The sequence below is a fragment of the Botryllus schlosseri genome, chromosome 5, assembly GCF_051294905.1.
Source record: "Botryllus schlosseri isolate E-star chromosome 5, Bs_hap1, whole genome shotgun sequence".
In the NCBI taxonomy this organism is placed as follows: Eukaryota; Metazoa; Chordata; class Ascidiacea; order Stolidobranchia; family Styelidae; genus Botryllus; species Botryllus schlosseri.
Window position 1 is genome coordinate 26,447,076 of NC_137240.1, and position 13,940 is coordinate 26,461,015.

Here is a 13,940-nt window from a genome sequence, read left to right on the forward strand (position 1 = left end):
TATTTTCATTTCCTCGCAAACTGTCACATACAGAAAAATAAATTTAATTTCCCAAAACATACTTGTAACCAATCGCTTTCATTAAACACACAACACCACAATAGTATTTACTTTCTACAACATAGACATTCCGGTGTAGTCAAGAAATATTTTTAATAATCAAAATCATCGACTTCTGTTTACGGTGTTAGTGTGTGCATGTCATACATGTGGGCCCGTATTAAAATGGACACGACACGACTGACTGTAAGGAGGTAGAAGTCTATCGCATAGATTTACATGAGGTCTTCGCTACGGTTTCAAAAAACGAATCATCTCTTTTGCGTTGATCTAGACCGAGCAAGTTAGTTAATGGTCATGATTGTGTTTGTCATATGCGAATGATAGGGTTACTGTCAAATCTACATACAACAATCTTCTGACGATCATAATAGCAATTTCATTTTCCGCCCCTTCATAATTGTACAACTCGGTAACTACGTTTAACAAGACCAATCACACTACCAGCGTTGAACACAAGATACCTACCCAAGTAAAAATATCATTCTGGTTTGGACAACTGCCGTTTACCTGTGTAAAATTATCATTTTCACTTGGAGGTCCACCGTTACCTAACTAAAATACCATTGTCCTTTGGAGATTTATCGTTTACCCAGTGTAACAATCCCCTTTTCACTTGGAAATATATTTTTGGCCTGGATAACAAACCCCTTTTCACTTGGAAATCTATTTTTGCCCTGGATAACAAACCTTTTTCACTTGGAAATATATTTTTTCTTTTGTTAACAAACCTTTTTCACTTGGAAATATATTTTTTCTCTGGATAACAAACCTTTTTCACTTGGAAATATATTTTTTCTCTGGGTAACAAACCTTTTTCACTTGAGAATATATTTTTTCCCTGAGCAACAAACCATTTTCACTTGGTGGGTCGTCGTTGACCTTAGTAAAAATATCATTTTCCTTTGGAGATCCGGCGTTTACCAGTGTAACAATACATTTTTTGTTGGTCATCTAGCTTTTCCTAGAGTAACAAAACCATTTTCATTTTGAAATCTGACAAACACACCTGACAATTTGGTATTTGTTGTATTGACGATAGTTTGAAATAGATTACAACGAATAGTGACGGAAATATACACGGACTACCGGTTTCAGAGTATACCTCCATCAGTCGTATCACATCAATATCATCGGTTAACCACATACAATATACTCTTGTACACAGAAATGCATGTTTCGGAAAATTGGACAATAGGCTTCGATAGTTCTGTGATGTCCGGGTTCGTGCTTTGGATTTTCCAGAGTCAAAATGTCTGAATAAAACACCTCCTCGACGATGGTTGGTATGTGGATAACGGTGTTCGGAAAACGGTTGGATTTATGTCACCCATCGCGATAACAACTCCAGGTCGAGTTTTCCCCCGCGCATGTTTACTATATTGTGTCTTTATTGGTCAATGTATGTCTCGACATTCAGTTTGAAATCGGAAACCCCGATAAAGTATGTAACCGGATCCGGATATCAATTCTGAATCGATAAACCAATGAACAATATTCAAAGTAAACATGTTACACCCTGTGTTTCCACGAAAAAATACCATCCAGACATACGTCGCGCTTGTTTGCCCACAACAGTGTACGCGTAAATGGAGGTGTGCGACATTGCATGCAATGTGTTGGTATACAAACATCGGGGAGTAAGCCTTCGATCCACAGACATTATCATAGCCGGTAGTTTTGATGTAGATCGAATGTCATCACACCCGATAACAATGTCATACCAATAAGCCACGTTGCAATGACTCTGAGTCAATCTGAAGCAGGACATACAGACACCGTTCACTGATTTACTCGATGGTGTTATCGTGTTGTAACATTACAAGATAGTCATGACCCTATCTCCGGACAGACGTCCCAGATCAATTGGATACATCGGTCAATATCCATCGTGTTGTCGACACCGAAGTTTTCTGCTGAGACTGCAGTGTTTGACCAATGTGAACTATCGAAGTACGGTGCTCGAAATGATTGTGATCAGTCTTTCAGTCACGATGCAAGGATGTCGCTACTCCCACATAACGACTCCAGATAAATATCGTGAACAGTGATTCTGAAAATCTCGGACTGATACTGTGATCCAATAAGGTATGTTTCTGTGGAATGAAGACTGCAATCGTACACCACAATAGAACACTACCTCGCGATTTCACACACAATCATAAAACACATCATCGTAAGGGTCCAGTTCGTCCGGCAACATTTCGAAACGGTCATCGCCACAAGAGATCGGGTTGGTCTCGTCGTATCGGTAGCATTTTGACACTGTCACCACCACAAGGCTATTGACGTCGTTTCGGTTGGTCATGTCAATCCGTTTTACAATTTACCGTTTTTCAACTCCCCGCACCATAGTGTTACGACACAGACAAGAAGCGTCGGTGGAAATGATAAAACACGGAAGGCACACTTTGGTGTTAGTTGATATGGATTTTACACCAAACGAACCTCACATTCGAGCGATGCATTTGAATGGTGATTGTATTATTGACGTCAAAGGAAAAGAAATGTATCGATTTATCGGTTTCGTACATATCCAACAAAAACCTGGGTATATGATTGTGCACGGCTCGCATATTTGACTGTGATCACAATATTGGTATGTACTGTACAGTTCACTTTCACTGTCGTGTGAATAACCCATGTTACGGTTCCATGTTTGTGTGTCTGTATGTCCTGCTTCAGATTGACTCAGAGTCATTGCAATGTGGTTTATTGGTATGACATTGTTATCGGGTGTGATGACATTCGATCTACATCAAAACTACCGGCTATGATAATGTCTGTGGATCGAAGGCTTACTCCCCGATGTTTGTATACCAACACATTGCATGCAATGTCGCACACCTCCATTTACGCGTACACTGTTGTGGGCAAACAAGCGCGACGTATGTCTGGATGGTATTTTTTCGTGGAAACACAGGGTGTAACATGTTTACTTTGAATATTGTTCATTGGTTTATCGATTCAGAATTGATATCCGGATCCGGTTACATACTTTATCGGGGTTTCCGATTTCAAACTGAATGTCGAGACATACATTGACCAATAAAGACACAATATAGTAAACATGCGCGGGGGAAAACTCGACCTGGAGTTGTTATCGCGATGGGTGACATAAATCCAACCGTTTTCCGAACACCGTTATCCACATACCAACCATCGTCGAGGAGGTGTTTTATTCAGACATTTTGACTCTGGAAAATCCAAAGCACGAACCCGGACATCACAAAACTATCGAAGCCTATTGTCCAATTTTCCGAAACATGCATTTCTGTGTACAAGAGTATATTGTATGTGGTTAACCGATGATATTGATGTGATACGACTGATGGAGGTATACTCTGAAACCGGTAGTCCGTGTATATTTCCGTCACTATTCGTTGTAATCTATTTCAAACTATCGTCAATACAACAAATACCAAATTGTCAGGTGTGTTTGTCAGATTTCAAAATGAAAATGGTTTTGTTACTCTAGGAAAAGCTAGATGACCAACAGAAAATGTATTGTTACACTGGTAAACGCCGGATCTCCAAAGGAAAATGATATTTTTACTAAGGTCAACGACGACCCACCAAGTGAAAATGGTTTGTTGCTCAGGGAAAAAATATATTCTCAAGTGAAAAAGGTTTGTTACCCAGAGAAAAAATATATTTCCAAGTGAAAAAGGTTTGTTATCCAGAGAAAAAATATATTTCCAAGTGAAAAAGGTTTGTTAACAAGAGAAAAAATATATTTCCAAGTGAAAAAGGTTTGTTATCCAGGGCAAAAATAGATTTCCAAGTGAAAAGGGGTTTGTTATCCAGGCTAAAAATATATTTCCAAGTGAAAAGGGGATTGTTACACTGGGTAAACGATAAATCTCCAAAGGACAATGGTATTTTAGTTAGGTAACGGTGGACCTCCAAGTGAAAATGATAATTTTACACAGGTAAACGGCAGTTGTCCAAACCAGAATGATATTTTTACTTGGGTAGGTATCTTGTGTTCAACGCTGGTAGTGTGATTGGTCTTGTTAAACGTAGTTACCGAGTTGTACAATTATGAAGGGGCGGAAAATGAAATTGCTATTATGATCGTCAGAAGATTGTTGTATGTAGATTTGACAGTAACCCTATCATTCGCATATGACAAACACAATCATGACCATTAACTAACTTGCTCGGTCTAGATCAGAGGTGGGCAACCTTTTTGGCGTCCACGGCCGCATTTCGAATACTTCGGCGCCATACGGCCGCCAGCCATATGTGAGTTGACTAAAAAAATCTCAATCTTCCGTTTTGAATCCCGAAATACCCGTTAACGTTATTTGGGTTGATAAAGTCAACCATACCCATTGTCGTCGCGAATGCCGAAATCCACATTTCACGCCACTTTAGTGCAATCCACAAGCATAAAGACGCGGTATAATTGCCTACGAAGACATTTGGCCGCCCTCGGAGGACATTTTAGCTTTGTTTAAAAACTTAATTTCTACTAATCTTATCATATTTAATAAATACCAAACATATTTTGAAACGAATATATTTAAGGAAAGTCTCTAACATTGAAATCAGTGACTTCCTTGATTTTGCATACGAGATGACAAACTTGCAAAATTGGGAACCTCACGCGACACCATAAGTCTTAGTTGCGACTCTAGGTTTCCGTTCAGTAAGCGAGTTCGGTACTCGTTTTTCAGGTATTTCATTTGCGAAAAGGCAGACTCGCACACGTAAGTGCTTCCGAAAATAACAAGAGTTTCTCTAGCCAATTCTCGCAAAAGTGGATATTCATGGGCCATTTTCCACGTGTCAATCAAATTCTCCTCGCACTTGAACTTTGTCACAAGCTGCTCATCATTCTTCAATTCCAACAGCTCCATCTGAAGGTGTGGCGGTGCACTTTCCGTTTCCACCAGGTGTGGAAAGGCAACAAGTCGTAATGTATGTGATATTTTTTGGAAATCTTTGAAACGATCTGCGAAATCCTGCAACACAGTATCAAAAATCCCCGAAAATAAAGTGATCGGAATCTTTTCTACCTTTATTTCGCAGCTGTCGATGAGAGACTTAAGTTGTGTAAAATGGAAAAAATCACGCTGCTGAATATGAAGTTTAAGGAGACGACATTTGTCACGAAAATCCGATACTTTTTTGTACATGGTGCATATCGTTGCTTCTTTTCCTTGTAGGCTTCGGTTTAAAATGTTTACATGGGACAGAAAATCCACAAGAAACGCCAAATATATGACAAAGCTCTCATTTTGTAAGGGGCAGTCTTTATTTTTTGTGGAATAAAATTCCAGTATTTCTTCTCGCAACTGTAGAACACGACGAGATGTGTCTCCTTGGGACAACCAACGTACTGCGGCGTGGTAGAGAATGTCTTCTGCCGACGTTTCGCGCTCTTGCAGAAGTTCTTGAAATTGCCTATGATGAAGACCATTTGCACGAATGTACAAGATGATGCGATTGACGTCTTTCAGAGTGTCATTTAAGGCAACAGATTTGACACTCAGGGCTTCTTGGTGGATAATACAATGAAGGTTTGTGAGCTGGTTATTATCGTACTCTTTCGACACGAATTCTGAAAATCTTGTCACAAAGCCATTTGTGTTACCTATCATTGCAGGTGCTCCATCTGTACAAATACCGCGGAGATTTTTCAAGTCTAATCCATTGCGAATGCAAGCATTCTTAACAGCCCCAAAAATGTCTTCACCACGAGTGTGGGTGGAGAGTGTTTCCATTGAGAGCAGATCTTCGCAGAACTCAAAATTTGGAGACAGAGAGCGAATGAAGATCAATAGTTGTGCAGAGTCCTTAATGTCAGTCGACTCGTCGATAGCCAGTGAAAATAAAGTTGCTTCCTCATTAACCTTTGTCTGTATGGAGATCATCAACTGTTTGGCAATATCATCTTGCCGACGCTGAATTGTACGACGCGAGAGAGGAATTGGAGAATAATCAGTTTCCTTACCAGGATGAATGCACCTAACAACGTCCACGAGACATCGCTTATGTAGTTCGCCATCTGAATAAGGCTTTCCCGCTGCACCAAGATGATATGCGACTATATAAGACGCTTCGCACAACTTATTTTTCGACTGAATGAAAGATGATATGCAAGATGTCTGCATTTGCACACTTTTCTTCAAACTTTCGAGACGACTTTTCCTCGACTCACCCACCATTTTTGCGTACTTGTGTGACACATGACGACGAAAATGCTGCCTTGCATTATCTCCTTTAACAGTTTTGACCACTTGATTGCATATCAGACACATCATAGTATGGGCTGCCGTTTCTACCATAAAATAATCCAACTCCCATTTGATATTAAATGCCCTCTTCTCCTCTGTTACTGTTCTTTTTCGTTTTACTGACATATTGCGATGTAGACCAACTTTATAATGTAATTGGGCTATAAGGAAAAAAGTTTTGTCTCAATGTATTATTCTCTTTCCGTTTGCTCAATACACCCACACCCACTCAATGTTATCCGCTTACCAAGGCTTTTATAACTACGGTTCAACCTATCGCAGTATCGCCAATAGGCCCCTCACATTTGGACTTCGCGACAAGACTGACTAAGCTTGGTCCTTGGTCCTCATACTTAACCGACATTGGCGAAGTGTGACGTAACAATGCAATAAGAAAACGCTAGGCGAAGTCAGCTTTACCGGCAACCGGTAGTCATGACAAGTGACGACTGGAAATAAAATTATCCAATTCACTGAAGGCGTTACACAGACAATTACGGGTTCATGTTAATGGAAACTTTCAAGATTGTATAGAAACTCCTTCTGTCCACATACATGAGGATTGGTCAATTTCATAATGGTTCACTCCAATACATACAGATAAGAAGCAGATCTATATTTAGCAATCATTATTGTGCCCTCAACTCTCGATAAAGTGCACGATAGTCGCATATTCGTATCGCAGGAAGCCTAATAAGCAAATCTGAAATTGAAGAACCCGGACGTGGACGGGGCTCGTTCACTTTCGGACCAAAAACACATTTTCCACGTAAGGATGTAGTGAGTTTGGTCCGAAAGTGAACGAGCCCCGCAGGTCCGTCTTTTAGTGGGTAGATTGCAGTATTATATTATGTCGATTGAAGCAGCTGGAAACGCAGTCACAGAGTATGAAGTGAAAGAGTTTACCACAGTGATTTAACAATACCCTCCATCGTCGTAATAAGTTTTATCATACATGTAACATATGATCCATCAACACACGGCCGCCAGCACATGCATTTCACATCACGCGCTCACGGCCGCACAATTATGCCTCCACGGCCGCATGCGGCCGTACGGCCGCAGGTTGCCCACCCCTGGTCTAGATCAACGCAAAAGAGATGATTCGTTTTTTGAAACCGTAGCGAAGACCACATGTAAATCTATGCGATAGACTTCTACCTCCTTACAGTCAGTCGTGTCGTGTCCATTTTAATACGGGCCCACATGTATGACATGCACACACTAACACCGTAAACAGAAGTCGATGATTTTGATTATTAAAAATATTTCTTGACTACACCGGAATGTCTATGTTGTAGAAAGTAAATACTATTATGGTGTTGTGTGTTTAATGAAAGCGATTGGTTACAAGTATGTTTTGGGAAATTAAATTTATTTTTCTGTATGTGACAGTTTGCGAGGAAATGAAAATAGATTCGTGGTTTTAATTTGATTGTGACTGTGTTGTTTTAATGTACGTTTCAACAGGTAGACTTGACACTGAACAACAATTCGACCCAAAAAACATATTCGTTGTATGATTTGTTACTGGTGTGTAAAGGGTTAGGAATATTTTGAATGATAATATCTACTAGCTGTTTTGTTGTGAGAGCGATCATGTGATGACTCAGCACTTTTCGTTAGCAAAGTAGATTGATATATGTGAAAGATGTAAGGACCGTGACTAGAAAACATATGTACTTTGTTGTTGGGAACTGCTATGGTATTGACATAACCCTCTAGGAGTGAGTATGCTTTTCTTTCACGAAAGTTTACGTGACTCCGTTGTAATAAATTTGTGTTAACTAAACTCGGATGGATACCGCAATTGTGCTGGACTTACACATGGTATTCGCATACTGTGCACATATACAAACTTTTGTGTAAACAACTCTGATGTTTCTGTTAGTACTAGTTCTGTGTTGAACTATTTGATTATTAAGATACATGAACACCCATTCAGACAATAAAGGTATTGTGATATCGAGGCAGTTTGAAAGCGTCACCAATCATTGCGTATGTTCGTAGCATGAGAATATCGAGTATTTTCGTGTGTCATGAATAAACAAATGTACTTCGATTATCACGACAAAGGGAATTGAGATCAACGCAGTATTTCGGAAGTGAATGTGTATCGTTTGGTATGTTCGGCAATCACTAAATGACAAAAATATCTCTCGGTTAGGTAAACGATACAGTTACAAATCGGATGTAAGCTTGATTTACAGATGACAGCTTGATGATGTAAAGCTCAACCACTCCAGCGATTCGAAACAAATGTACTACGATTATTACGATGATGGAAATTACGATCAACGGAGTATTTCGAAGTGACTGTGTATCGTTCGGTATGTTCACCAATCGCTAAATGTCGGTTAATTAAACGATACAAATGACAGCTTGACGATGTTAAAGCTCAACCACTCCGGTGTGTTTATTGCAAAGTATTTGACACAAACAAAACGTTGAATGAAGACTTCGGTTTCATTACCAAGTTAGTGAAAATTGTTTTCGGGTGGCCGGGTATGATTTGTATTTAGAAACACGACCCACTCCGATTAAGCGATGTTGTTTTATCCGATGAGTGAGTGAAATTTCTTTGGGGTTTGATTTTGTTAGTTAATTACCGACGATTCAATCACATACAAGTATATGATCTTTTAGCGGCCGAGTATTGTGACGACATTTACTTTGACGAATGACAATAGGAAGATTTCCGATTTCTTTGGTCGTGAGCGTTCTACAAATATTTCCGGCATACATTTAGCAAGCAACCTACAATATTCTTTTGTTATGGTAATGACTTTCGCAAGTTTGGTTTTATGATTACAATTACTTATTCAAATGATAATTTATGATCACTACTTTGAGCAATACAAACACATTTTGTAGATTTCAGTGTAGCGCCTATTGCGATTTTGTTAATGCTATGAGTTTTGTGTATTACTCAAGTCTAGTAGAATAGGATGCGTCCAGTAAAGATATTCTAAATTGCTTCTGTGTTGATCAAAGTCTTGAAGTGTAGATCTGTAGACTTCACAACGTCTTAGAGAGTGCGAACGGAATTATGTATTGATCACACGCTTCAAACGGTACTCGATACCCACAGTGATATTTTCACACTCTGTAAGTTGTGTATGTTTCAATGCGCTGTCACAAATCCCGACAATAAATCGTATCAATTGCCGGATTCAATAGTAACGACGTGCCATTGTGATATACTGACTCTACACTTAGTCGTTTCAATTACCCGTTGCGAATTTGACCAATAAAGCATTTTGCATCGGGTGTTCAATGTTTGAATAACGAAATTGTTGTGTCATCTTTAGTCTTGGTTACTGGAAACAACTACATTTGTAAAATATTTTCTGATATCCGTAATACGCAGAGTGATTTGTACCATCACGGAATATCTTTCAAATCAAGAACATTTCAGACAAGTCTAGTTTTACAAATCAATATGTTAATAACCACGGTAGTGAAAAGTTTGTTGTTGTCATAACCTTTACCACAACACCGGGTCTAATTAACGCGAATAATTTAATAATCAAGTCATGATCAACTATTACATATGTCAAATCAATGTGTCAATAAGGATGTTTACAACATGATAACTTTCAATGTAGCACCGGCGTTTGATCGTATAAGAAATGAATTCTTAACTACATTGCTCGACCTTTCAAATCTCGTATACTCAAACATATTATGTTAAGCTCAAGTCCCCTGTACCGAAGAGTAATTACTTTTGTCTTACAAAATATACCGAGTAATAATTAGTTTGTCTTGCAGAATATACCGCGTAGTAATTCCTCTATCTTACAGAATAGTAACGACTTTTCAAGTTGAATAAAAAAGATGCGTTGGGATATGAATACAACCGAGCTTGTTATGGATTTTAGGTTTTAGTGATTGTATGGACTCGTGTATGCTTGGCTGACTGCTTGAGTTGGTCGGGTAAGTTACAAACGGATTTACTTGCCAATGTTTTCCTGATTGACTGAGTATGGCAAAATGTTAAAATGTCGAGACCTAATACTTTATCCGTACACCCAATTATAACAAAACATAACCCGCATTCGAATAATACGTAAGCTACAACTGGATTTAAAACTCGATGCTATTTTGTGGTTAACTCTAGTCAGTGGTCATGTTTGTGTAGATTTCAGGAATGATCATGACGAGTTGGCCGGGTAAATTAGTGGTAGTAACTATGACCGTACAGAATTGCTGACATTCCAACATCTTTTACGCTGTAATATACGGATTCACTCGTGATCATTTAATTCTCAGTTATTGTTCAGACATTCAAATCTCGTATACTCAAAATGTAATAGGTTATGTCAAGTCGTATATGTACCGATTAGTAAATACTTTGTCTTGCAGTGTAGTAACGGCCTTTACAGTTGAATAAAAATTATCGGTCATATGAATACAACCAGGATGAATTAATTCAAGTTTGCGAGTTGTAGTGGTATAATCAAGTAAGTGAAAACTATATTTTTAACACCGGTTGATATTATGAATAATTCTTTTGAGTATGGTAAGATGTTAAAATGTCTCTTTGACAAACGGAAAGTCAGATCGTGAATAGAGTTGTAAGGTTTCATTACTTGTTTCAAATCAATATGCGTATAATCTCTAAATATGACCAGGTTGAAATTTGGTAGTCTTGTTTGTCAATCCTATTTCAATTCACACTACGCCAAAGTCAAAATATTCGGTTTCGGATTATCTCAATTTACATATAGAACCCGAATGGATTCCGACCCGTGCTATAACTAGATCGCTATGTCTGATGCATTATCCTGTCAGCGACGTAGGGTTTTACAATTATTTCACACCTTTTCGAATAAGCGTCAACTTCGCAAAGGATTAGGGTGGGATCAGAAATAAGTGAGAATTTGTCGGTATTCGAATCATCGTCTGCGACGGTTCTGTTATTCGTTACTAATTAAATTTTACCAGTGAAATCCAGTTCCTGTGACATACCGATTATCAAAATATTACATTGTGGCGATTGGAATGTATGTAAAAACAAGTTGCGAGGGATGGCTATGTCTTAGGTGTTATCTCGTGAGTGATCGTGGGATTTGCAACCTATTTCACACCTTTTTGAAGTGTTAGTTTGTGAACGCGGTTATTGTTGGTATCGCCGTCTACGCGGGCTCTGTGGTAAACTAATTACCAAAATATTGCATTGTCAACGATCGGCATGTATGTAACAGCGAGTCGCGAGCGATGGTTATGTCTTAGGTATTATCTTGTGAGCGATCGCGGGATTTTACCAATATTTCACACCTTTTTGGAGTGTTAGTTTGTGAACGCGGTTATTGTTGGTATTCGAATCGCCGTCTACGCCGGCTCTGTGGTAAACTAAATACCAAAACATTACCATGCGATTGATTTCTAGATTTAGCAAACTATTTCACACCCTTTTTTGGTGAAAGTACGACATACCACTCGCAGTCTATACCCGAAAGTACGAATCACCGTCGCATCCATAAGACGCAATAGCCGCATGCCACCTCCGCCATAAGAATAACGATATATTGAAGTCGTAATCACCGTAAACGTTGGGATTAACTCGAATCGGTCATATTTAATAATTTGGGATTTACATGCTAAGTAATGGCGTCACTGTTTACTATACTTGATATTCAACACCACTTCACCAGAGATCCCTATACCCGTAACGTTATCAGGCAGTTCATCGACGCGGCCCATATCCACAACGTTAGTTCACTACCAAACAATCCATGGCAGGTCATCGACACAATGTATACCTGAAAGAGTGGTATCACCGACGAGACGGCAGGTCATTAGCGATAGGGACTCGAAAAGGGTGGAGTCACCTACACGAGTTTTCACGGCAGGTCATGAGCGAGCACTATACCTGAAAGGGTGGGGTCACCAGAGATCCCATAAGAACACATGGCAGGTCACCAGCGGAAGGGGGGGTCAAAAGGGTGGGGTCACCAACACGAGTTTCGCGGCAGGTCACCAGCGGGCCCATAAGAACCCCATTACGAATCGCGACCGATCATACTAACTACTCACCTCTGGTTTAGACATAGTGACTTTATCACTTTATTTGATAGCTAAAATTACCTGGTGATGCTATTGCGTGTTAGAATACCAGTTTACCCAAAAAATATGTCATACATTTATATAGACTAGGGTCGTGTGGTGTTTAAAATTGTCGACTTACATTCATGTTCACCGCAAACTTGTTATATTAGTACAATATCATTTCTGGGTTTTACTCCACCCCTGATATATATTGATGGTACGAACGAATAACAAACACTCACTTGGGCCATTAAAATGTGCCACTCCTCCAACCTTTGTAGCGGGGTGGTAGAGAATAACAATGTGACAAGTAGTCGCCATATCGGATCCCAACTTGGTAACCTGATCAAAGAAAAGTTAAGTCATGAAATGGATCTCGGAATGCACGTCAATCAGAAATATCGACTCACGACAGATAAGTTAGTTTCTACGTAATAGGTCACCCCTGATCAGTTACATTTACACCGTTTATATATAATATCAAGAGGACACCACGACCGATCTATTTCGTCTCGAGGTCAACCCGTAATCAAAACACTTCAAGAAACGCGAATGGTATGAGTATGCAGAACGTATAGCATTACAGCTGTTCGTCATTCACATATCAATGTGGAATGAGTTTGACTTACCCCATGCGAGACACCTCCACGCACTACCGCGTACTCATGCTGATCGACATACAATGTAATATCTTTATCTGTCACTTTCTTGATTGGAAGTGCTTGGAATTCTTGCGCTCCTATGCCCAGTGTTGATTCGAATTTCTATAAAACAAAGAACCGTTCGTGAAAATTTCATTTCAGCAATTTATATGAACCCTATATACTGATGGGGTGGTATCAAATATGGCTCCTGGCACACGCGATGTGCCAATAAAGATTTTGAAATTTAGTGAGCCGGGCGTAAAGCATTCTTGGTTATTGCAAAAAACGTCGACAGTATTTATGTAACGTTCGTGGATATTTACTTTTACCTTGGAACCGTCCCATCTAGTTGGAGTGTGTTGATGTTAAAATTGATTCCAGGGGAAAAGAAGATTGGGGTGCAAATTCGAGAGTGACTGGAGAGTGAGAGTGCGCAAGAATGAGAAGTAACCCACAAAGATAACAAAAAGAAAAAACAACCGAATTTGGAGAAATGCCTCGTCGTGGCGATCAAGGCTGAAAAAAAGCGGAAGCGCCGTTGTTGTCGTTCATGTGTACGCCCCGATTTGTAGAACGATACCCTAACCCAGTGCTTCCGGTGGATCACGAAGACGTTCGAAATGTTACAATTTCGTATTTAATTTTCCGCATATTCCAAATACTAAAGATTAGAAGAGTAAATGCATATTGTCCTTCTTCAAATTAATTTGTTTTACGCCCATAAGCGCCACAAGTCACGTTGCCGTGCTCACAATAATCTGTGAGCCAGATTTTCGTCACAGTCATATTGATTTGAGCGTGAGATCCGATAGTGTGTTATTGTATATGCGGCATCCGTGAGATTGAAATTCATTCTTTCCTGCAAATGCTTTGCGAACATTGATCGGGAAATAGAGCAATCCAGTCCGATTTGTCGTTATAATCAACGAACAATTGCCGC

At 39.4% G+C, this 13,940-nt stretch overlaps 2 protein-coding genes across 3 annotated transcripts in view; both read right to left on the reverse strand.

Moving 5' to 3' along the window:
• LOC145439887 (uncharacterized) overlaps positions 1 to 13,940 on the reverse strand; it is a 131,922-nt gene that overhangs the window by 13,891 nt on the left and 104,091 nt on the right. The window lies entirely within an intron of this gene.
• On the reverse strand, positions 4,572 to 10,494 carry LOC145439546 (general transcription factor II-I repeat domain-containing protein 2-like). Of its 2 annotated transcripts, none has more exons than XM_080317042.1 (2): positions 5,085 to 10,494; positions 4,572 to 5,020 (listed from the first exon to the last, which is right to left on the reverse strand). In XM_080317042.1, the coding sequence occupies exons 1-2, from the start codon at positions 6,429 to 6,431 to the stop codon at positions 4,907 to 4,909; spliced, it is 1,461 nt and encodes a 486-aa protein (XP_080173168.1). In that variant the 5' UTR covers positions 6,432 to 10,494; the 3' UTR covers positions 4,572 to 4,906. The 2 variants fall into 2 exon arrangements, with proteins under 2 accessions (XP_080173168.1, XP_080173167.1); XM_080317041.1 differs by having other exon boundaries at positions 4,572 to 5,030; positions 5,085 to 7,049.